At 40.8% G+C, this 26,660-nt stretch overlaps 1 protein-coding gene across 1 annotated transcript in view; it reads right to left on the reverse strand.

Annotated features, from left to right (window-relative positions):
* The window catches only part of GORASP2 (golgi reassembly stacking protein 2), a 40,992-nt gene that overhangs the window by 13,534 nt on the left and 798 nt on the right, over nucleotides 1-26,660 (reverse strand). Inside the window, exons 2-3 of the mRNA XM_050916716.1 lie at nucleotides 10,463-10,543; nucleotides 673-876 (exon numbers count right to left, since the gene is read on the reverse strand). Of these exons, the coding sequence (XP_050772673.1) occupies nucleotides 673-876; nucleotides 10,463-10,543 (285 nt within the window). The remainder of the gene's footprint in view (nucleotides 1-672; nucleotides 877-10,462; nucleotides 10,544-26,660) is intronic.

Raw genomic sequence — 26,660 nt, forward strand, 5'->3', positions numbered from 1 at the left:
GGGGTGTGGAAAAGCACCAGTATAGACAGCGCTTTATCGCCAGGAGTGATAAAGCTACCACCGCTCGTTCAGGGTGGGTTTTTTTTGTTTTTGTTTTTTAATCACCCGGAGAGCTCTCCCCCAGCGATAAAACATGTCTACATTGCCCACATCACAGCGCTGCCACAGCCATGCTGTAATGTGGGTAGTGTAGACACACCCTAATTGTAAGGATAGTTAAGTACTGGAATAAGTCACCAACGGGAGGTTGTGGAATCTCTGTCACTGGAGGTTTTTAAGAGCAGGTTAGACAAACCCCTATCAGGGATAGTCTAGGTTTACTTGGTCCTGCCTAAGTGCAGGGTGATTGATGAGATGACATCTTGAAGTCCCTTCCAGTCCTACATTTCTGATTCTGTAACTGTGGTAACTACTAAGCTATGTAGAAGAACTCCGTGACTAAAATAGTGGGAGCCACATCCCTAAGTTGGCCTACCATTTCTTGTTTCTCTAGACAGCCCTTTTTTAGTAATTTTGGAGATAAGTTACTTGGCACTGAATAACTAGCCTTCCCACTCCACAGGTGCATGTTTGTTATTTATTTTCAGCTAAAAATTAACAATAAATACAATATGGTAAGTTTAGGCAATGACTTTTTACAGTAGAGAAACCTTTAAAAAAGATTGTACATACCAACACATGCCATACATTTTCGTTGGCTCCATCGAAACTGCAGAAACGAATACTCACTCCCAGCAGGCCCTGTCCACCCCACATATTACTGGGAGTTACTGATGTTTCTCTCAGTTCCAATGTTTTGCTACTGTACACTTGCATTTTTACAGGCTTTTCAACATTTGCTTTCAACAGATCTTTGAGTGTATCATTGTCTTTATTCTGAAAATACACATACAAATTACTTTGGTTTATAGCATTTAACAAAAGAAGTGTTCAATTTTATAGTGCCAAGTTTGCATTTCAAAAGGTCATACAGAGAACATCGAGATTAGGAAGTATTTATTGGATTTCTCTACAGTGGTTTTCATATTAAAAATGTTCAATTCCTCAGAACTTCCTATCGAGTAATTTCCTTAACTTCTATATTCACAGTAAGAAATATACCTAAAGTTTTGTCTTGATTTTTATACACACAAATTACCCAAACATAAGCAATTCAACATTAAGGAAATTAAGTCTTTGAGCTTTAATGTGGTAGGAATCTGGTATCAGTAAGCAATGGTTTGTCTTATGCAGTACATAAACATAACATGGTAAGTAATTATTAAGCTTCCAATCACTTTGTATACAAAAATCTTTAACTGCAGCGTTAAAGTGCTAAACAAGCAAAAACAGAGGCATTCAACATGATGTATAAACTTACTTTTTGTTTACTCCAGAAGTGCAGAGTGGGAGTTTCTTCTGGATTTGTGAAAGTAAGCAAGCTTTCACAATAGATATTTTCTAGATAGACTAATGTTCCCATAGGATAGTGATATTCAGAGAGATGCTTGCAAGCCACAAGTGGCTTTTTAATGTGTCTCCTGTGGCTTTTTGCGGCACATGATATTAAAACACTGATTTAATTATTAACCAATCAGGATGTTATATTGCTATTAACCAATTGTAGTTGATAAAAATACTTGGTCAGTCATTTTGCTATGAGAATAATTATTATAATTAATATATATATAATTATTCTCACAGCAAAATGACTGACCAAGTATTTATACATAAACAAAAACTTTCCCCATCATACTGTTTAAATATGAATACATATAGCATAATAAATTAAACAAATTCACATTACTGTGACTCTTGGATAATGCTGATTGCTAATATGGCTCCTAAACCACTTAGGTCTGAATATCACTGCTATAGGATCTGAAACAGTCCAAGTAATCTTACATTAAATTTGTTTATTCAAAAAACCATATAGAACACACTACTGAGCCCAAATCTAGCTTCAAAAGCATTGGAATCCAAAATTATTTGGCTTAAAACATAAATGTTTTTAAAGTTTTTGGGAAAAAAGAGTTGTTCCATAACTAACAGGGTATTGCGAATAGCAATTCAATAGCCAAAACCTAGCCCTTCCAGATGTAAACAATAATCCAAATATGCAAAGTAACTATTTCAGACATATTTAGTTCAAGGCTGTAAAATGTTTACATTTACAATACAATGTTACCATATGATGTCCCTTTCCAAAAACAAGCCTTGTGGTTCAGAAAACTTTCTGAATTATATTTCCAGTTTACTTTGACTTCAAGTGCCTATTTTCTTTGCTTGCTTTGGACTTACGTAGAATGCAACCAGAACTGCACTTTGATCATAGAAGCTCCTTGTTATTTCCCCCATAGGCTTAGAAGTCTTCTGCGCTGAAAAGCCTGTGTAGATGCAGTTACGCTATCCTGCATTACAAACCCTAGAAGACGAGGCTCTACTAAGGCTGCCCTCTCTCCTTTTAGAAGTTCTGATCTTCAATTGCTTACTATCTCAAAGTCAGAGAGAAGCACCTTGCAGTTCTTCTTTAGTTATGGCAGCAGCATCAAAACAGTGCACAAGATTCACTTCAGTGAGCGCAGAATGCATGAGATCTTATCTGTGGAAAGTTCCATTTACTCTGCGTGTCCCACAGGACCTGTTACCCTCTCTGGCAAGTGGCCAGTACCACAAGGAAGGTGTCAGGATCAAATTACAGATCTGAAAAAGAGAGTTCAGGTACACCAAGTATTCTTATTTTCCCCCTAGTTAAACTCTGCTCTGGCAGAGTTTGAGAAGTCTCGGTGAGATGTAGCCAAGCCTTACCCTTCCACCCTGCCAAAATCCAGTGCCAGAGGGACTCTAATGTATGTTTCACCTACTCTCCTCTCCACAGAAGATTCAGGGTCTGTTAAAATGGTAAGGGACCCTGTCCTCAGAGGAGGAGGGGGGGGGAGGGGGGGAGAGAGAGAGAGAGAGAGAGAGCGCGCGCGCGCGAGAGGGAGCTTGGATCACTGTATTCTCCTTCATTCCTGTTGTGAAAGTAGAATAAATTATATTGTGAAAATAGAAAGGATTAAAAAAATGCTGTCTGTACCTTTAAGAAAAACTGTTGGAATGCTGCAATCCAGGTGTCAGGAATACAGACATTCACATAGAACAATTGCACCATTTAAGGGCAATTGGTGAAGTATTAGCCTCAGATCCATAAAGAGTTAGTAAGGAAGTAGGATATGCATGCTGTGCCCCAGGTGAATTTTACAGTTTTGCTTTCTTTGTTCCTTTGTCTAATTCCCGCTCTTTTATCTGTATAAATAAGACTGTTTTGGCCTTGCATGGCCACTCACATATTCTGAATGTTATTGGCGAAGCGCTGCGCTAATAAACAGAGTGGTCTGACAAATTGTGAGTCTTGATTCTAACTTTGACAATTTGGAGGTTCCACCGAGATGACAACCGTCTTCACTGGGGCTGTGTGATTCCTGACTGTTTTTGTAGGATGACTGTGGCAGCCGGCACCTGGGCATTTGGCCCAAGCGATCCTCCACTAAAGCGGAAAGGCGCATAGCCACAGTGAGGTCTACGTCATCGAACCTGTTGGTTCCCACTCTGTTCTGGTAGGAATCCCGGGATCTGACATCAGGAATCTGGTCAGGTAATTATTTCTGTGTTTTGTCCGGACTGAGGACTGTCCTGTCTCTGTGTCTATCTGTCCTCTTGTGGAGTGTTTGAGTCTGGGTGCCGTCTCTGTCTGGGGATCGGCCGACCAAGGGGTTCCTGTCCCCGCGGTCTGAGTGAGTGAAATCTGCACAACTGCAGCCGCACCACACCTTGGGTAAAACCCTTAGTGTGAAAGCAAGGGCAATTGAGGCAGTAGCCTGTGGGCTCCTTTTGTGTGTTGCAGCAGGCATCGCTCTGACGAACCTGAATTTCCTTCTTGTGTGATTGGTGTGTGAAGTCCTCCTGTATTGGTAAACAGACGTCTAAGTCAGGACAGTTCCCTAAATGAACGCCGGCTCATTTTATGTATTTAGGATGGGTCCAGACTCCTGTAAAAAAGGGTCCAGACTCCTGTAAATTTCTGGGAAAATGGTCTAGGCTAACTCAGGGGGATCCCAAAACTCAGTGGCCACTGTTAAAATCTTGGAACAAAGACTGAGTGGACGTCTTAAAAGACAAACTCGGCCAACCTAAAACTAAATTTGCTAAAGGAGAGGTTAATTGTTTCATGCAGTGGTGGCAAGAGGCAAATCATAGGTGGACAAAATCAAAACTGGCCTCTCTCAATTATTCAAATAATAAGTTAAAAGCTTTATTAAAAGCCTCCTCTCCCAGCACTAGACCGAGTGCTCCCCTTTACCCCGTTCTCCAAACCCCGGATCGATCCAAACCCCTTCATACTCCCATCTCATTGTAAAAAGGCCAAAAAGTCCCTTGTTCTGTTCCCCTTTGTTGTCTGCCTCCGGGCTTGTCTACATCAGAAAGTTGCAGCGCTGGTGAGGGAGTTACAGCGCTGCAACTTAGGAGGTGTACACATCTGCAGGGCACCACCAGCGCTGCAACTCCCTGTTTGCAGCGCTGGCCATACTCCCGTTTTGTCTCGGGTGTAGAGGATCCAGCGCTGGTGATCCAGCGCTGGTAATCAAATATAGACACTTACCAGCGCTTTTCTTGACCTCCGTGGAATAAGCAGGTATCCCAGCATACCTGAGGAAGCCTCTGGTAATCAAGCTGGTCTCCTTCCCCGGTTTGCTCTCGCGTTCCCCGAACCCCGAGCAAGCAGGTCTCCTTCCCTGAGGTTTGCTGGGTGGTTCCGGGAACGCGAGAGCAAACCGGGAAAGGAGACCAGCTTCGCCGCGGTTTGCTCTCGCGTTCCCGGAACCACCCTGCAAACCGCAGGGAAGGAGACCTGCTTGTTCGGGGAACGCGAGAGCAAACCGCGGCGAAGCTGGTCTCCTTTCCCGGTTTGCTCTCGCGTTCCCGGAACCACCCAGCAAACCTCAGGGAAGGAGACCTGCTTGCTCGGGGTTCGGGGAACGAGAGAGCAAACCGCGGCGAAGCTGGTCTCCTTTCCCGGTTTGCTCTCGCGTTCCCGGAACCACCCAGCAAACCTCAGGGAAGGAGACCTGCTTGCTCGGGGTTCGGGGAACGAGAGAGCAAACCGCGGCGAAGCTGGTCTCCTTTCCCGGTTTGCTCTCGCGTTCCCGGAACCACCCAGCAAACCTCAGGGAAGGAGACCTGCTTGTTCGGGGAACGAGAGAGCAAACCGCGGCGAAGCTGGTCTCCTTTCCCGGTTTGCTCTCGCGTTCCCGGAACCACCCAGCAAACCTCAGGGAAGGAGACCTGCTTGTTCGGGGAACGAGAGAGCAAACCGCGGCGAAGCTGGTCTCCTTTCCCGGTTTGCTCTCGCGTTCCCGGAACCACCCAGCAAACCGCAGGGAAGGAGACCTGCTTGCTCGGGGTTCGGGGAACGCGAGAGCAAACCGGGAAAGGAGACCAGCTTCGCCGCGGTTTGCTCTCGCGTTCCCCGAACCTCCCTTGAAGCCGCCCAACAGCGCTGCAGTGTGGCCACATCTAACACCACTTGCAGCGCTGGTTGCTGTAAGTGTGGCCACTCTGCAGCGCTGGCCCTATACAGCTGTACTAATACAGCTGTAACAACCAGCGCTGCAAAATTTTAGATGTAGACATGGCCTCAGAAACTGATTCTTTATAGTGTCCCACTATCAATTCAGCAAGGCTGGGGGCGAGGGGAGCTCCTCAACTAGCCCCCACCCTTCCTGGTCCCTTTCCTTGAACATTTCTTTCAAAATTGTGAAATGACCACAATATCACTCACAAACGGTTCATTGGAAAAAGCAGGATCGGGCCCAGACAAGCAGGCAAGCAACAGATAAAGAAACAGGTTGAAAGCCCTAAGGGAATAGTGTCAGGAGTAAGAAAAGTAGTAAGTGCAGGCATGAACCCCTGGAACAATACCTAAAATGGTGAAATCTGAGGTGATAAAGGTGTCATTTTGGAACATAAACAAGTGATTTAAGTAAAGAGAGTGAAAAGTTAACTCTACAGAGGCTGGAAAGAATTAAGCAGTTAAACTTTGTGAAAATGTTAAAAAAGGACCATGTTAAAGAGAGAAAATTCTTGGTTTCTTTGCAGCCATTCTGAAGGGAAAATGGGCCCTTTTCCAGAAGAGTGCCTGTAAATAATCCTTATATATATACAGCTATGCAAAAACAAAGCAGTGTAAAAAAAAAATGTTAAGGAAAAGAAAATGTGTATGTATCTATTTGTCTGTGTATGTAAAGTTCTAAGAATCTAAACCAACACATCTGGTTTGTAAAACTACTGTTTTGTAGGTGTAAGATAAATTGATTTTGTTTTTGTTTTTAATGCCACTAAAAATTCATTTAACTCTTTAATTCAAAGTTGCAAAACTGACAGACCTTTTTGCAAGACACAGGTAATTAGTGTTGTTTGGCTTTGGAATTTAGCATTTAACCCTCAAGGGGTAACTTGATTCTTTACAAAAATTAAAATGTTTTTAAATAAAGACCAAGTCATGGCTGCAATAGGGCAGTCAGAATCAGGAGAATAGGTAGAAATTCTGGAGTCTTTTTGTTTGTTTGGTTTGTTTTTTTTTTTTGTAACAATAGCAGATAAGAGCTGTAATGACAGAATAAAAAATTAACAGTGACCCTCTGAAGCAACAGCAGAAGTAAGGTGCACAAAACAAAAAGAAGCAATGTTAAAAACACTGAGCCTTAAAATGACTCTGTGTAATCAGACTGTCACTTTAATAAAAGTACATGAAAACTCTGTAAAAACAAAACAAACAGTTATACCTTATGTAAAAATTAATATGGCTAATGTTTTTGAAAAGTTATAGTATAGAAAAAATGTGCATTTTCCGTAGGACATGTGCAGCGTATATTGTAGAAAGGTGAGAACTGCCAGCACAAACGAAGCTGCAAATAAAGAACATACCTGGTCAGCAAACAAACTGCCTACATAAAAGGCCTGGTATAACAAAATACCTTTAATAGATTTAATGCTAATGTTATTGTTAATATTAAACATTAAAATAACTTTAATGTCAGTGAGTACCCCTGTAACAACTTGTAGTGTGTATGATTTTTGAAAAAATCCTTTAAAGTAATATGGTAATGATGCTTCTCAGCTATTACCTGTGAATAAACTTAAAGCTTAAAACAGCAGGAAAAACATTACAAACTTGGTCTGCTATATAAAAGGCAAAACTTAAGGTACACCACCTCATAAATTTAATAACTAAACAGTGAAATAATTTTTGCATAACCCTTAAAAAGTAAAACCCATTAAAACCTGGCCTGCCTATAGAACAAAAAAACCACAAAAAAATAAGGGGGTAATTCCTCTGTTTTGCCTGCAGTCAGGAAGGGTATTTGTAAAAGAATGGAATCTTTAAGCAATAATCAATGCCACCCCAAAAGGGGTAGAAAATTGTTCTTTTTGTCTTTCAGATAATCCAAAGTACTGTATAATAAACTATGTGTATGTGTTAATTCTTGAAAAAAAGTGTTTAAAAAGTGTTAGCAACTTACCAGAAGACAAATGTAAATGTAATGTAAGTACTGTGTTTACCAATAATCACATTTACTATTTGCCACAACAACAACACCACCACCAAAAGAGTCTCAGCTTACTGTAAGCATTAAGCATAACAGCTTACCATTGGTATAACATTTTCTGAATGGTCTCCCACAACTACTGGCATACTAATATTACTACCCTAATTGTTTTTGGTTTTACATTGTATGTGTTTAATTGAAATGTTTAAAATGTGCTGGTGAATAAAACAAATGTATGTAAAGCTAAAGCCACAGGCCCAAATCACCTCCCAGTATTTTCTATTACGTGAACTAAATAAAAAGTGACACTGGCGATTAATAATCTTAGTGTCAAAAGGGGGATATGTAGGAGCAGGATTTTATAATATCCCATAAGAATTAAAGTATAATTTGATTTCATCCTGCTAGTCACTATTTTTAAATAGCAGAAAGAAATGACCCCCTGGGACTATAAGATTCTGTTTTCCCATATGCATTACAAATTGGGCCCTCTCTAACTCTTTGTTTTAAGATTTAGGTAGTAAGAGACAGGATTCTCTATTGTGTCTGTGTTAAGTAAATTAGAAAAACATTGAAGGCCTGGGTCTCAATGTAAATTGTCTTAGTTATCAATTGTAAAACTTAGCAAGGTTTAATTTGCAATGGTTTTTTTTTTTGTTCAATATAAAATACTACTGTTTGTATTCTCAAATCTATTTGTGTGAATGAGGAATGTATGCATCAGGAAAAGATAAGGTGTGAAGGCCATTGTTACAGCCAGAGTCAAGGGACGGCTGTTAAACTGTCTGGCATCTCAGAGTGGATACATGCTTCGCAGTGTAAGAATGCACCACCCCCAGTGAACCAACCACCACCTCAGGACCACGCAGAGTCAATTTTTTTTGACTCCAGAAGAAGACGTAGAGGAACAGCCTGCAATAACTTACAATCTACGCTCTCGTAAGGGTTGCCAAAAGCAGATGACTACATAAAGCAAGGCCCAAGAAGAAGCAGTAGTGAGCTTAGCGCCTGCTGCCTGGTGGACATAAAACTGTGACTGCAGTTCCCTCAGTTGAGGTTGTCAGAACCAGAAGGGCCCTGCCTCCAACATGTGCCTCTGGTGGTGCCTGTTCTTCGGCTGCTGGTATCTTAAGGTCTGGGGAGTCCACAATGACAATTCTTTTATCCAGCAGCAAGTGTGGATAGCTCAGACCCTTATTATTTCTAAATGCTGGGTCTGCAGCCACATCCCAGCCCACTCTCAAACTGGTGTTCCTGTCCTGGCTATCCCACTCAATTCCCCAGACCTCACTGGAGGACCTTGTCCGTTTAACACAATATGGAACAGTCATGACACCTGGAAGAGGCTATTGGCAGTTCCTTTATCCCACTTGGGGGAGCAATACACAAGGCAAAAAAAAGGCTCCTAAGTAGTTAAATAATGGCAAATAAAACCAGAGAAAGTTTAAAAGCCCTGAGCAAAGAAACAGGGGCGATCGGACAGGTGGCCCTCCAGAACCATCAGGCATTGGACATAGTGCTGACGGCCAAAGAAGGGACCTGTGCTCTCACTGGAAAACAATGTTGTGTGTTTATACAATACCAATGAGATAATAGATCGCTATAGCCACTTAAAACAAATCGCACATCTTCCTCATGAAGAGCTGAGTTCTTTATGGCTAAGTAACCTGTTCAATTTCTCTGGCATAGGAAACTGGTTGTTTCAGGGAGCCCTAACTATCCTGTTTGGAATCTTAATGATTTTTGTATGCTTTCAGTTAATCTCCTGTTGTATCCAGAATTGTGTCACCCAGATGACTGCCCCAAAACAGAGTGCTAATATGATGATTTTAAATATCGCTGATGAACTAAAAGATAAGGAACAGTTAATTTGTGGAACTCAGTAATTGTTGGTCATGGCGTGCGCTTGACCAAAAGGAGAGATTGTGAAAGTAGAATAAATTATATTGTGAAAATAGAAAGGATTAAAAAAATGCTGTCTGTACCTTTAAGAAAAACTGTTGGAATGCTGCAATCCAGGTGTCAGGAATACAGACATTCACATAGAACAATTGCACCATTTAAGGGCAATTGGTGAAGTATTAGCCTCAGATCCATAAAGAGTTAGTAAGGAAGTAGGATATGCATGCTGTGCCCCAGGTGAATTTTACAGTTTTGCTTTCTTTGTTCCTTTGTCTAATTCCCGCTCTTTTATCTGTATAAATAAGACTGTTTTGGCCTTGCATGGCCACTCACATATTCTGAATGTTATTGGCGAAGCGCTGCGCTAATAAACAGAGTGGTCTGACAAATTGTGAGTCTTGATTCTAACTTTGACACTGTTCAATAATATTTGCATGTCAAGATATCAAAGTTCAGCAGCTTCGATCAGAGTGGATAAAAAAAATCAGTTGTTTTCCAAAAACTAATTTTTAAAAAATACAAATCATAAAATGGTGAGTGGAAAAATCTAACATACTAAAATGTACAATTAATAGGAATGTGAAAATAATAAACTATATAGTTGCTTAAATAAATGTATATTTTTATTGTGCACCCTCCCCAGTATCACATCAAATCTAGTGTAAAGGCTCTATTTAGCTGTAAATGAATACTGTTTCAAAGATTATGTCAGTCAAGAATGCACCTTTCTTTAGAAAATAAAGAAAGTACAAATGCATGATTTAGATGGAGGCGTTCTACGTGGTGATTTAAATCAATCCACACTGGTTTTGATCAAGACAAATGCTGTCCTTCAGCTTAATTTTCTTGCTGAAATCAAGCTACTGGGTAAGTGACTCAAGACTAACTTTTAAAATATTTAGATAAAACAATTCAAGAAAAATAACTCAAAGTTTAGCAAAAACAGACTCTCACAATAAAAACGTATTGCTTACAACATGCAATGAACTTACCAATCTTGAACCATTAATAGAAACAATAAAATCAAAGAATGGCTCCAGTCCAGCCCTATGTCCTGGTGAATTTTCTTGTACCTATCAAAAAAGTTATAACAGAAGGGGATTTAGTGGAAAAATTACAATTCTATGGGTATTAACATTTGTATTTTACAACTATCAACTTCTACTATTGCAAAACATATAATTTTAGAAGTCACTGATATTTCTCACAACACCCAAGTACAATAGTTGAGTCTCAAAATTTGAACTGCCTTAAAATGCTTGTTGGGAAAAATTCTCAAGTCTTAACAAAATACATAATTAATTTGTTGGGAAATCAGTTCTACAAAGTAGCTACTATTTCTCACCAAAACTGAATTTTATGCTTCTGCTGCTGCATATAAATAGCTCTAGATATCTGGTAAAATTATAATTCAAAGCCAAACTTTATTCAATCCTGCTTTTTACAAAAAAATTTAAAATCCTTCTTAGCTTGTTCTGTTTTAGCACCATTAGGAGACAGTCAGCACCACATCCTCAAGTGTTAGAACTGTCGGTCAGGACTCCAAAGTGGGTTGCAATCCTGTTTTAATAGCATTCCCAGGCCTGGCTTTAGACTTGCTGGGATCTGGCGCTGGGGCCGAAGCCAAAGTGTGAGGGCTTCAGCCCTGAGTGGCAGAGCTCAGGCTTTGGCTTCAGCCCTGGGTGGAGTAGCTCAGGTGATAGGGCCCACACCCGGGGATGAAGCCCTTGGACTTCAGCTTTGGCCCTCCCTGCCCAGGGCAGTGGGGCTTGGGCTTTGACCCTCCCAGCTGGTGTGTGGGGCTTGAGTGAGCTCAGACTTCAGTCCCCCCTCCTGGGGTTGTGTAGTAATTTTTGTTGTCAGAAGGGGGTCATGGTGCAATGAAGTTTGAGAACTGCCGTGTTAGAATGACCGCAGTACACCTTTAAGCAGGAGGAGAGGGGATGACATCCAGCTTGCCAAGGGAGAGGGAATAGTGTTTTATAGGCAGGGCAGGGATGGGGCAAGAGGCTCAGAACGTGCTGCAAAAGCAGGAGTGGGGTCAGCATGCTGATGCTGACTCACCCCCAAGGACCAGAACTGTTGGGGAGTTGACAAAAGGCAAGTCCAGTGGGACAAGCCTCTTTTCTCCAGACCAGGTGGAGCAGCACATCCTTCCTCCCTCAGAGGAGCAAAACATCAAGTTTGGTCAGGACTGCTTGTGGGCACTGCACTAGCCACAGCTTTCTAGGGGACTGGCAATGGGGTGGGGTGGGGGGCCCTCCCAGCAAAGGAAGGCTTTGTTATGGGACTAGGGAAGGGAGTTAGGTTAGGTTAGGATGTTGCAACTCATGATGTAAGTGTGGGGCAGATGTCCAATGCAGGTACTCCATGGGGAAAGGATATAGCGACCAGATAAATGGCTTGGTAAAGGACTTAAAAAGGGACATTGGTTAAAGGAGCTGAACGGGGAAGGGGGAGGGAGAGATTTGTGGCCCCTATGAGTGGTATAGCAGGGAGCCAACCCCCACTTTCTTACAGCCCATCTTAACCCATGTTTGGGGGGGAGAGATGGTAAGGTCCCAGCAATGGGTTGGCTGGGAGACCTGGATGGAAAAAGATGGGAGCTGGCAGAAGCCCTCTGCTTCCCCCCGCCCCCCCTCAGCTCCTGCCTCCCAGACCCTGGCGGGCGGCTGGGGGGAGGGAGCCCCTGACCGTCCTCGAGACCCCGTGCCCCTTATCCAAACCCTCAGCCCTGGCCTGGCACCCTTAACACGCTGCTCAGAGCAGCGTGTCAGAGCTTTATTGCGTTGTATGATAACCTGCGTTATATCAGGTCACATTATATCGGGGTAGAGGTGTATCTTATAGATCAGGGGTTCTCAACCTCTTTCTTTCTGAGTGCTGTCCCCCACCCCAACATGCTGTAAAACTCCACAGCCCATCTGTGCCACAATAACTGGTTTTCTGAATATAAAAGCCAGGGCCGGCGTTAGGAGGTAGCAAGCAGGGCAACTGCCTGGGGCCCCTGCAAAGCTACATTGCTCAGGCTTCAGCTTCAGCCCCAGGTAGTGGGGCTTTGGCTTTCTACCCTGGGCTCCAGTGAGTCTAACACTGGTCCTGCTTGGAGGCCGCCCTGAAAACTGCTTGCGCCCCCTAACCCCTGGTTGAGAACCACTGTTACTGACTGCACCCAGGAGCTTGAAATCTAATCTTAATACAAAATAGAGTAACTTTAATCAGAAACTGTGACAAGTATCTTTGTATTTACACTGAATCATGCAGTGCCAATCTAGACTACCGTAACTTCAGACCCGAAGAAGAGCTCTGTGTAACTTGAAAGCTTGTACCTTCCACCAACAGATGCTGGTCCAATAAAGACATTACCTCACCTACCCTGTCTCTCTCATATCCCAGGACCAACATGGCTACAACACCACTGCAAATACCTTTAATGAAGATGCTAAATTATCCTCCAACTGTTCCCTTGAACATGATTCATTTCACCCAATGGTTTTATTGTTTATACTTTACATTCATCTTTGAGAGGTTTGAAACAGTTTCACATTTTCTCAGAATAGGGTTTCTTACTGTGTGTTTTCTGCAGTCCTAACAGAATTGGTGCCATACTGGTGGTTAGTCCTATGTCAGTCTGATAATTGCAAATTTGCTTTGCCTAGAGAAATGTGGTTTTCCTAACATGGGCTACCTAGAGTAAAATGTTCTACTATGGAAAAATCTGAGGCTTCCCCATCTGTGACACTAACACCGTCACTTTACCCCTTCATTTCCACCCTAATGCATTCATGCATTTTTACAGATTATGCAGACACAAAACTAGAACGTGAAATAGCTTTTTGTAATTGGTGAGTGAGTATGTCAATTCGCTACCTACACTTAATACTCCCTTACTTTTAACTGCAAAATCTGTTTTGATAAGCTTACTTTTTTCGCATGTATCCATTACATTTAAGGTAGTTTTATTTAACTAATAAAAATTTTTAAAAGCTATTTTTCTTTATTTTTAATTGAAATCCAATTTCCTCTCCAATGCAGCTTGACACAAATGAGTAAAAAAATAAGAAATGCATCACTCACTGTTTCCTAACACAATACAATTTTAAAATTAAGACTCTGAATAAATGTATGTTAAGCTATATAATTGCTTAATAGAGGTGTATCCCCCGGCTAAGAAATTAGGATCAAATTTAGTGTAAAGGCTATATTTGGTTGCAAATAAACATGCTTTAATTAGGGCTGTCAATTAATCGCAGTTAACTCACGCGATTAACTCAAAAAATTAATCACGATTATTCGCATTATTAAATACTATAGAATACTAATAGAAATTTATTAACTATTTTGGATGATTTTCTACATTTTCAAATATTTGATTTCAATTTACAACACAGAATACAAAGTGTATAGTGCTCACTTCATATTTTTTATTACAAATATTTGCATTGTAAAGGTGATAAATATTTTCCTTTGTTTTTCAATTCACCTCATACAAATACTGTAGGGTCATCTCTATCATAAAAGTGCAATTTACACATGTAGATTTTGTGTTACATAACTGCACTCAAAAACAAAAAGTAAAACTTCAGAGCCCACAAGTCCACTCAGTTCTTCTACTTGTTCAGCCAATCACTAACACAAACAAGCTTGTTTACATTTACAGGAGACAATGCTGCCCACTTCTTATTTACGTCACCTGAAAATGAGAACAGGTGTTCGCATGACACCACGGCATTGCTAGATATTTATGCACCAGGTATGCCAAACATTCGTATGCCCCTTCATAGTTGGCCACCATTCCAGAGGACATGCTTCCCATGCTGATGATGCTCCTTAAAAAAATGTGTTAATTACATTTGTGACTGAATTCCTTGGGGGAGAACTGTATGTCTACTGCTTTGTTTTACCTGCATTCTGCCATATATTTCATGTTACAGCAGTCTTGGATGACGACCCAGCATATGTTCTTTTTAAGAACACTTTCACTGCAGATTTGACAAAACACAAAGACAGTACCCATGTGAGATTTCTAAAAGTAGCTACAGCACTGACCCAAGGTTTAAGAATCTGAAGTGCCTTCCAAAATCTGAGGGGGATGAGGTGTAGAGCATGTTTTCAGAAGTCTTAAAAGAGCAACAGTCTGATGTGGAAACTACAGAACCCGAACCACCCAAAAAGTAAATTAACTTTGGTGGCATCTGTCTCATATGATGAAAATGAACGTGGGTCAGTCTGCACTGCTTTGGATAGTTATTGAGCAGAACCCATCATCAGCATGGAAGTATGTCCTCTGGAACGATAGGTGAAGCACGAAGGGACATCTTTAGCGCATCTGGCAAGTAAATATCTTGCAATGCTGGCTACAAAAGTGCCATGCAAATACCTATTCTCCCTCTCAGGTGACATTGTAAACAAGAAGTGGGCAGCATTATCTCCTTCATATGTAAACAAACTTGTTTGTCTGAGCAACTGGCTGAACAAGAAGTAGGACTGAGTGAACTTGTAGGCTCTAAAGTTTTACATTGTTTTATTTCTGAGTGCAGTCATTTTTTCTATATAACTACGTTTGTAAATTCAATGTTCGTGATAAAGAGATTGCACCGCAGTACCTGTATTAAGTGAATAGAAAAATACTATTCTTTTTTACAGTGCAAGTATTTGTAATAAAACTAAAGTGCACACTGTACACTTTGTATTCTGTATTCTAACTGAAATCAATATTTGAAAATGTAGAAAACATATAAAAATATTTAAGTAAATGGTATTCTATTAATTGCACGATTAATTGCAATTAAGTTTTTAATTGCTTGACAGCCCTAGTTTTAACAGTTTATAATATAACCTATGAGTCTCACTTTAGGGAAGTAACTAAAAAGTACAAATGCAAAACAAGATTTAAAACAATTATTTAAATCATGGTTCCCTTCTCACTGATTTAAATCATGATCAGAATTAGTGATTTAAAAAAAATCATTCCACCCTAGTTAGCACCACAGATGAAACTACAGTGAAATGCCAAGACCTGGCCCCCTCCACTGACATATTAAGTTGTAAGAAACCAGAAAGTACTAGAGGGTCTCACACACACACACACACTGTTCCTTTTGCAGGCCAAGCACATTGCACACACCAGGAGCTCCCTGCATTCCTCTGTTCTCACCCACAAGCTCCCTGTGATGGGCCTCCCATTCTCCCCCCCACCAGTAGTTCTGGGTCTCCCATTTCTCCTTTCCCCATGCCAATAGCTCTGCATACCCTTCACTGCCCTCCATACCAGGGAACCCCAATCTCCCCCTGCTAGGAGTTGTGTAGTCCCTCATTCCCCCATGGCTACCATTCCCTCCTCCTCCACACCAGGGTCGTCTCCCATTCTCCCAACAACCAGGGATTCTGAGTGCCCCCCAGTTCTCCTTCCCCCCATGCAAAGGGCTGTGTGTGTGCCCCCAGGCCCAAAGCCCCCCATTCTCCCCACATGCCAGGGGCTTTGGGTGCACTCCCATTCTCCACTTCCTCCAGTCTCATATTTTGTCCTCTCTTTCAGGATGTCAACATTTTTAAAGCTATTGTGAGGATCAGGAGAGATGATACTGGGGGTGACTGTGGTGGGGGTAATTATGCAGGAACGTGGTAAGGGCTATCAGCAGCCAGTTCTTTGACCTACAGACAATTACAGAGGTATTTGAAACGACTGCCATTACTAACCAGATGCCAGAGACTGTATCCTCACCATCCCCTTTCAGTTTTCCTGATTTCCACCAAAATCAATAGGGTTCTGGCCACTTAGCCCTAGTACACTCCCTTAATTTTTTGAATTGATCAGATGTGGCCATCAAAAGTTCAAACCAAAATGCCATTGGATAGAGTGTTAGACCTCACAATGCTCTGCCAAAAAGTGGTTATTCTTCACACAACCTTGACTAGAAAAATCACTGAACATCAAAGCAGCATCTCAACAAGCTTAATCAAAAACCAGCTAATAATTTGTTTTCAGTTGCAATCATCAGGTTTCACCATTATCTGAATTGCACAATATAGCAGCTAGTGGCTTGTCTAAAGCACACATTTTAACTTATGAACTTACAGTATGCCTGTATAATGTACACTATGTAGACCTATTGAAGTATGTGTGTAGTGAGAGAATTTTGTTTATTATAAAGATTATGAATAGAAATCTTTATAATAGCCAACAGGTTATTAAATAAAGGAATCAGAAACTTTTTTCTTTTTTAAAAGTGCATTAAGAAGACTGTCACACTACAGGAAATTGGCAGACCATTCCTTTAGTAACAGCTGCCTCAGGCCCACAGAAATGTGGTTTGTTGTTGAGATGGAAGCACTCAACGAACCAGTAGGGTGCTGAGCATGGAGCTCTGTAAGTCATGATTCAATAGTGAAATAAGCAAGCCAACAGGCTGGTAAAAACAAACATAGCCAACCTGTCAGGAGGCACCGAACAACTGGCTGTGGGAGATATGTACATGGGAACCACTGGAAGCATTTGTGTGTCTATCGCTGGTCTCAGATTGCCTCTGCTTTCCCCACCTCTCCTGTGCAGAACTGCACTTAAACGTATTGTACTCGGGGCCCACCTCAGAATGCCAATATGCTTCCTCACTCCAGACCAGGGGTCTCAAACTCCTTGCCCGCGAACCTCCCCAATGTGGCCCACGGGGCTTCAGCAGTTTTGGGGCTGGGTCTCTCCCTTGGCCCCACCTTCCGCCCCCCGGGCACACCCCACTCAGGGGCCACGGCAGTGCAGCGGAGCTGAGCAATGTCTGCCTGCTCGCTCCAGTGGCTGCCAGCCCCTCCCTGCAGCCCAGAGATGGGGTGGGGCTGTGCCTCTGTGCCGTGCCATGAGTGCCCCTGCAGCCAATGGGACACTGGGAGCTGTGCCTGGAGGCAAAAGCATGTGGAGGCCCCCGGCCCGCCCTGCCTTGAAGTCCCAGGTAAGTGCTGAACCCCTGACCCTCTCCCAGATACTGCACCCTCACCCCCTCCCCACACCCCCCCTCCCACCCCCATACTCCGTCCCAGAGCCTGCACCCTTCCCTTTCCCACACACCCCTCCCCCACCCAAATTCCCTCCCAGAGCCCAACCTCTCACCCCTTCTGCATCCAAACTCCCTCCCAGAGCCTGCACCCCAATCCACTACCCCGACCTCCTCCACCACTCAAACTCCATCCCAGAACCTTAGGCAGGTGGAGGGTGGAGTTTTTTGGGGGGTTGGGTTTTGAATAGCATGAGTGACATTGGCCCAATGGGAGGATTTGAGGACTGGCACTGGCTCTAAGGTAAACTGAGTTTGAGACCCCCGCTCCAGACAATCATCACTACTCATTTCATTGCAGGCTTAGGCCTTATCTTCACTAGCTAGAAAATGCCTGTTCTTTACCTTGGGGTAACCAAGATGCATGAGCTATCCCGAAGTAAAAACCATAGTGAAGCCAAGGAACTTCAGTTTTTCCACACATTAAACTAGGTGGAGTCAGAATTATACCCACATCAGGGGTTAAATTCAAACTGACTTCATAGTAAAACTAAAGTGCTTTGTTTTCATTTTGTTTTTACATTGAGATAGCTCATACGTGTTAGCCACCCTAACATAAAAAGCACACCTATTTCCAGCAGCCAGGATAAGGCCTTAGACAAGTTTACTCAAGTTGCTGAGCTCATTTCTCCACACTACGCAGAAGCCTCTCTGTGATGGTGATGAACTTTTGATTATAAGGGTATGTATGACAGAATGGTCAAGATTTGCAGTTCTGGATTTTTAATGTTAGACTTCTAAATCCATATAGCTACACCTAAACCAGTCTGATTTTCAAAGGTGTAAAGTCCTTACAGCTATCACTCTCATCAATGGGAACTGTAGGCACTCAGCACCCTTGAAAGTCAAGCAATTTATATAGGTTCCTAACTTCGGAGTGGGAGCCTAACTTCATGTACCCAAGTTTGAACATTTTAGTTCAAATCCATGGACTTTAAGTCACATTCAGTAGCAGAAAGTTTGAATTGACTTTTACAGGGAAACTTGTTAAAGTAGTATCCAGTTTATCACCTGCAAGACACTGAAAGTAAAGCAAAAAATTTTGTAGCTATGTAGGCTGTAATAAAACTATTATGTATTGCTTGTATTAAAAGCAATTTGTCAGAGCTGATAGAGTAAATTTTATCTCTGCCACCTTTTTTTACTGCACAGCACACATTTTTTACTTAGATGGTACACATTTTTATTGAATTCCTTTATGAAACACCTAATTTTCACGAGAAAAAGCTTCATAAGTGAATTGATCTAGAGATTTTAAGAAAATAAATCTCCATACTCAGCAATGAATTTCATTCAAAGTACAGTTCGTATACACTGGCCTGTTAAAAAGTGACTTTCTATAACCATCTATTTGCTGCTTTGCTATAAGAAAACAAAGAAGCATTGAAGTAAAAAATAAATAAATAAATAAAAAATAGAAAGCTCTTCCTAACTCATGGGACTATTCTGATTCTGTTTGTACCATGGCAGGGGAAAAAGTACTCTAATATAGTAACCTGTAAATCACTTGAGGCCAACTTAAATATCTTTATTTGCTACAAAGAAACTGGTTGAATCAATACAACCACATATCCAAATTGATTACTCGTGCAAGGATACAGAGCAACTGTAATAAAATGGAAAGAATACATTATTTTCAGACATTTACTCTCCATTTCATCTTGAAAGTGTAGAAATGAACGCATAATCAATCAAAACAGAAAAGATTGTTGACTTAATTAGCTAAGTGCACGAAAGAAATTAGAAGCCTGACACTGTTTCCAGGGAAAAGACACAGTAGGCACTCCAATAACAAGACAAACATTACTGGGGAGAGGTTATAGAGGTAAATAAGGTTGAATATTGTCAATGTGAATGGGGTTAATAAATTAATAAATCTAAGGGCATGTTATACAATCAGCAAATACAAAGCTAACGGCAAATGTGAGGAAGTTTCCATTCCTAGAGGGCATACCAGAGAAGAGAATTTTTCCAACAAAAGGTTGGTTCATAAAGCATACTTGGGAAAAGATTACTTAATTTAATGGTAACACAAGGAAATTTAACCTAAAGTTAACTACAGTATATACTCGTTCATAAGCCGAATATTTTTGGTAAAAAAATGACTCATCAAAGAACGAGGGTCAGCTTATAAACAGGTCTACACCAAAATGTGATGAATTTAAACTCTATGGAATCATTGAATTGATTATCTAATACAGGGATCGACAACCTTTGGCATATGGCCCGCCACGTGGCGGGGTCGGTTTGTTTACCTGCCGCATCCACAGGTTCAGCTGATCGCAGCTCCCACTGGCTGCAGTTCGTCGCTCCAGGCCAATGGGGGTGGCTGGAAATGGCGGCCAGCACATCCCTCAGCCTGCACTTCTTCCTGCCGCCCCCATTGGCCTGGAGCAGCAAACCGCGGCCAGTGGGAGCCGTGATCAGCTGAACCTGTGAACGCGACAGGTAAACAAACTGACTCTGGCAGGCCACAAGCCAAAGGTTGCTGATCCCTGATCTAATACATTGTAGTTTTGTTTACCTGGAGCATCTCTATGGCCACAGGAAGCTGAGGGGCTCCATGCCTGCAGATGCTCCAAGTAAACAAACGTCCCAACCCACCAGTGGCTTACCCTGACAAGCCGGGAGCCAAAGTTTTCCAATCTCTGAAATATAGGGTCGGCTTATGAAAGGGTCATATAGTTTTTGCTATTTTTACTTACCCATTGGGGGGGGGGGGGTCAGCTTATAAATGAATGGGCTAATGAACGAGTATATACGATATACTTTAAATTATGTAACAAATTTATCACATTTGAGGATTCTCTCCTCCTCACCACAAAAAGAAAAAAGTTACAGTATAATTTTTAGTTTTAAATTTATATTCCTGGACAGCCCTAGAAAGACAATCCCCGGCAATGTTTCCCACTTCACATGCATATGAACAGATCATTTCCCCACTCTTGTGCTTGAGTATTCAATATATTCAAATGCCTATATTTCTTTTTCCAGGTGTAGAAATAATAAGGCTTATAATGAAAATACTACATTAAATATAGCAGAATCAGCAGGAACCACCATAATGAAATACAAAAGGCATTTTAGATCATCCAGCCACCCCTCTTCCAAGGATGCATACTCCCAACACTTTGCCAGTCTAGTTTGAAATGGCCTGAATAATGGTGCTTCTACCAGTTTTCTTGGGAGATTATTTCATAGTCTAAGGTCTCACCATAAGCCAGTTTTCCTGGATACTAATCTTAATATTATTTTTGATTACTTTCCTCCCATGACTTCTAGTCAACCCTTAGGGCCATTCTAAACAATCCATTGGTTTGTTTGGTTTTTTTAACATCCTTCTAACTTTTCTTCCTCTTTAGTTATTCACCCAAACTACATTTACTTTCTTTTGAACCTCCTTCATAAATTAATTCCATCATTCTCACCAACACTATCAATCACTTTTTGTTTCTCTTTTCTGAAGTTGCTCCAATTTGTCAACATCTAATTGAGACAAAGCCGTCTACAGTCCAGTAGCCCGATATAGTTTCACAAGGCAGTATTCCCTCCCTATGGCCCTATCTGAACTGAATCCATAACAGAAGACACCTACAGTTCAGCTTTTCATACTTTGCCCTACTCTTTTATTTTTTTAAAAAAAAAAATTGAGCTCAGGGAAGATAAGTTAACAAAAAACACTTAACATTTTAGGTCTCTGCAAGCTGGCACATGCAGGCAGACCCAATGAAGTCAATAGGGTTATGCCTGCACAAAGCTCATTGCAGGATATGGGCCTTTAAACATTCATTTTAGAAAAAATATTTCTAACAGAAAAAGCTCTTCAATATTTCTTGTCACTGTATATTACATGTCTGTAACTAAATCATTCCATTACTGTTGTGAAAAGCTTCCATTTGATTTTTCCTACACAGCATTAACCTAAACTTCCAACTACACAGAAACAAGGACAGAGGTTTCATTTGATCCTGAGGTCATGTGCTATTTAAAGAGGTTGTTTTGTTTTTTTAATACAAGTTTGACCACAGTAGCAAAGAAAGTATATTATGGTGTCTTCAGAAGAAGACACCAAAGGAGAATAAAAATGTGAGAAATACAAAAATAGGCTCAGGCAGACATGATAAACTGAATTTACACAGTGATGAGACATCTACATTTATGCCAAACCTCATTATCCTGAATTTCAGACATGCCTCTACAGATAACATTATATACAAATGTTAAACAAAATTTATTTCAATTTTGTTGTTTGAAGATACTATACCAAAATGGAATTAAAATGAAGAAGTGCCAACCTGACTAGAAACAAAACCTGTCACATTTAAACAAGAGTGCAACTCCAATAAAGTGGATTATACCACATGGATGACAAACAGTCAAAAATTTGTTCATGTTCTTTAATCAGAGGGTAAATTAAACTATGAACTAATACTGATGTTGCAGTTTTAGAGATGTACAGTAGTAAATTGTGCCTGATAGTTATACTGTACCCTTCACTTAGGCTGATCCTAAAGCATGTCTTTTTTTTTAAAGAATGATTCCATATTGAACATACCAGTTTTCCTCCTCTCAAATTCCAACCACCTCTGGCATGAAACACAGCAGCCTTTCTATACTGAAATACTAAATTGTTTCAGTAGGAGAAATGAAGCATACACCCAATTGAATCCTGCATGGAAAATATTAGGTACACAGAACACAATTACTCATATTGAGATTTGGCCAGCGCTCCAGGGTTTTCCAGGGGATTTTCATGAGAAAAGAAGATTCACAATTCTTCTGCAAGCACAAGCACAATACTATGGAAGCAAAAGACAAGTGAAGTCTCGCTCAGCACAGTATTCAACATATACTTCTAGAAACACCTCCTTTTTACCGGGGCACTGGCTCAGTACAAAATCACCAGCCTGTAGCTCAAGTTTACCTTGGATGCTTCTGAGCTAAGCAGGTTTAGACCTAGTCAGTTAGCAATATGGGAAAGTTACATGAGATCATAGCTAAATGTGGTATGGCTGCAGGCCATATATATAGTTAAAGATATCAATGGATGATATTCCAATCCCTTCTGATTTATTTTAAGGGTGTATACTCCATAAGTACAATGAATACAAGGAAGTCCCCTTTATATCAGTCAGGAATTCTATGAGTCTCTCATACAGTAATTACCAGTAACCTTCAATATCTCTGAATTTCTCCCATCTATGGAGAGTGGAATTCTAATAAGAGATGGTACCAAAAGCAAGCATACCATGTGAACAAAAGTGATGCTCCTGTTGCTACCGCCCATGATAGGGTTCTAAAGTAAGCTCTCCTAAAAATCCTAGTAGTGAAAGGCCACGTTTGCTTTCTTATCTATCACTAGCTAGCATTTGCCTGATAAACTTCTCATACCCTGTGCATAGCAGCTACTTATTGTATCAATGTTCACAGCACAAGTCCTCCAGCAAACAGATACAGGTGCTGCCCAACGTACCAGGTTCAAAAGCCATCTTCAGAACTACCCCACGTTTCTGGTATACCCTCTACAGTGTCAATGGTCAAGTGGAAGTCTGTATTTGACCACACTGATGAATATAAACAAAGGATTTTGGGAAAAAAAGAGGAGAGAAATATGAAGGGATACTAAGAAACTGCAACTATAGCTATCCAGAGTTTCCTTCCCTGCCTGGAAGATACAGATTGTATAAAAGTAATTACTGTACTGCTTTCTCACCATTTTCCTCTCTGCACTTTCCTTAATCTGCCTATATAAATCATTTTACTAACAAATCAATTAAGTTTTAAAAATCATATAGTCAATTTCCAAGTAAGTATCTGATAAACCCATACGAGAATAATCTAAACAACAGCAGCTAATCAAAACAGAGTGATCTGAATTATGCAAGAAAGTCACAAATTTGCCCCTTTATCAGAAATTCAGTGTATTAATCTTTAGAACTGTGCATAATTATTTGAACATTAAGACAAGCACAATACTATGGAAGCAAAAGACAAGTGAAGTCAGAGTAAGACCACCCATCCTTAAGCTTTTTAACACTACCATCCTTGCAAGTACCTACAAACAGACATAATAAAAATGTCAACTTTAAGGGTAAGTACGGAACATCTGTCCCCATGCCAACCAGGCTATGAGAAGAAATAAGCATATTCAGCCCCCCCACCCTCCTGTGGTCATCGCATATCCAGCCTTGTGGTGACTAGTTTGCACTTCTCTACTTGACAATTCAGCTTGCAATACGTTGTTGATGTCACAGCAACTAACGAACCTCACTGGAGCAAAAAGCTAGCCTAAAAGGGAACAGGAAACTGGAAACATTCTGTTTTAATATTTGGCATGTTTTGAACATAAGAACGGCCATACTGAGTCAGACCAAAGGTCCATCTAGCCCAGTATCTGTCTGCTGACAGCGGCCAATACCAGGTGCCCCAGAGGGAGTGAAGCTAACAGGCAATGATCAAGTGATCTCTCTCCTGCCATCCATCTCCATCCTCTGATGAACAGAGGCTAGGGACACCATTCTTTACCCACCCTGACTAATAGCCATTTATGGACTTAGCCACCATGAATTTATCCAGTTCCCTTTTAAACACTGTTATAGTCCCAGCCTTCACAACCTCCTCAGTTAAGGAGTTCCACAAGCTGACTGTGCGTTGTGTGAAGAAGAACTTCCTTTTATTTGTTTTAAATCTGCTACCTATTAATTTCATTTGGTGACCCCTAGTTCTTGTATTATGGGAATAAGTAAATAATTTTTCCTTATCCACTTTCTCCACATCACTCATGATTTTATATACCTCTATCATATCCCCCCTTAGTCTCCTCTTTTCCAAGCTGAAGAGGCCTAGCCTCTTTAATCTTTCCTCATATGGGACCCTCTCCAAACCCCTAATCATTTTAGTTGCCCTTTTCTGAACCTTTTTTAGTGCTAGAATATCTTTTTTGAGGTGAGGAGACCACATCTGTACACAGTATTTGAGATGTAGGCGTACCATGGATTTATATAAGGGCAATAATATAGTCTCAGTCTTATTCTCTATCCCCTTTTTAATGATTCCTAACATCTTGTTTGCTTTTTTGACCACCTCTGCACACTGCGTGGACATCTTCAGAGAACTATCCACGATGACGCCAAGATCTTTTTCCTGACTCATTGTAGCTAAATTAGCTCCCATCATATTGTATGTATAATTGGAGTTATTTTTTCCAATGTGCATTACTTTACATTTATCCACATTAAATTTCATTTGCCATTTTGTTGCCCAATCACTTAGTTTTGAAATCTTTTTGAAGTTCTTCACAATCTGCTTTGGTCTTAACTATCTTGAGTAGTTTAGTATCATCTGCAAACTTTGCCACCTCACTGTTTACCCCTTTCTCCAGATCATTTATGAATAAATTGAATAGGATTGGTCCTAGGACTGACCCTTGGGGAACACCACTAGTTACCCCTCTCCATTCTGAGAATTTACCATTAATTCTTACCCTTTGTTCCCTGTCTTTTAACCAGTTCTCAATCCATGAAAGGACCTTCCCTTTTATCCCATGACAGCTTAATTTATGTAAGAGCCTTTGGTGAGGAGCCTTGTCAAAGGCTTCCTGGAAATCTAAGTACACTATGTCCACTGGATCCCCCTTGTCCACATGTTTGTTGACCCTTTCAGAGAACTCTAATAGATTAGTAAGACACGATTTCCCTTTACAGAAACCATGTTGACTATTGCTCAACAGTTTATGTTTTTCTGTGTGTCTGACAATTTTATTCTTAACTATTGTTTCGACTAATTTGCCCGGTCCCGATGTTAGATTTACCAGTCTGTAATTCCCGGGATCACCTCTAGAGCCCCTTTTTAAATACTGGTGTTACATTAGCTAACTTCCAGTCACTGGGTACCGAAGACGATTTAAAGGACAGGTTACAAATCTTAGTTAATAGTTCCGCAACTTCACATCTGAGTTCTTTCAGAACTCTTGGGTGAATGCCATCTGGTCCCGGTGACTTGTTAATGTTGAGTTTATCAATTAATTCCAAAACCTCCTCTAGTGACACTTCAATCTGTGACAGTTACTCAGATTTGTCACCTACAAAAGCCAGGCAGTTGTGCATTATGTTATAAATTTTCCCTCCTCGTCCTCCCATCTTCTGAGATTAATTCCTATCCCCAATTTACAATGGTACCTTGAAGATATACGTAAGTGAATCGTGTCTCTTTGCTTTGGCACCTCAATTACTATGTGTTGTCCAAACTATATTATGCTCTCGTGTTGTCTCCGTTTAGTTTACTTATTACTTTACAGAGAATAAAGACTGTTGTTCTCGCCTAAAGAAAGGAATAGCCTTAAATTGTGAAGAAAAGAAAATTATAAAAAGGCTAGAATTAAGGGAACAACAATTAGTAATATACCAAGATTCCAAGCTGTATAAATATCAGAATATGTCTCCACCGACTAAAATGTGATAATTAAAATATGGAACTTGATGAAAAATGATACAATGTTCTGGGGGTGAGTGTTTAAAATAGGCAGTTTTCTTCCCTTATGAAAACAGGGCCTTTTTAAAAAAGTTTTCCGCCTTTGCTAATTCTGCTTCAGCTCCATTGGTGTTTACAACTTTGGGAGCTCTTGGACACCAATCTGCTGGTGTTTTTAAACATTGTGTTCATTAGACCTGGCCTGAATAGGGCTTTGTGACAGTATTAAAAATGCCAGCACATCCACAGTAAGGTTTCTAACATTATCAATAGTCAAAAATGCAAATAGGTCTTAGAGGCAAGATGTTAGACAGCAATCTTGACCTAATGAACATGTTCTAAAACTCTAGTCAAGACAAATAAACTGTACTTTAGAACATGCTAAACTAGCTGAATTAAAGCTTGGGGGAACCTAGGGTTCAGTGCAACCAGATAACATGTTAAAACAACAGTTTAAGATTTTAACGCAGTAAAAACATTTTTTTCCTGTTCTCTCTGAACACAACCCAAAAGGGAGCATAACATCATACATTGCTTACACAATGAAGAACAAACTGAGGGGCAAGTGATTAGTTATCCTGACAATAGCTTCTACAGATGTAACGTAGATACAGTATCAAGACATCAGAATGTATGAAGTTACATCGTTTTCTTATATAACTACCGTTTTAGTCTT

Source organism: Gopherus flavomarginatus, chromosome 10 (genome assembly GCF_025201925.1).
Source record: "Gopherus flavomarginatus isolate rGopFla2 chromosome 10, rGopFla2.mat.asm, whole genome shotgun sequence".
Taxonomy (NCBI): Eukaryota; Metazoa; Chordata; order Testudines; family Testudinidae; genus Gopherus; species Gopherus flavomarginatus.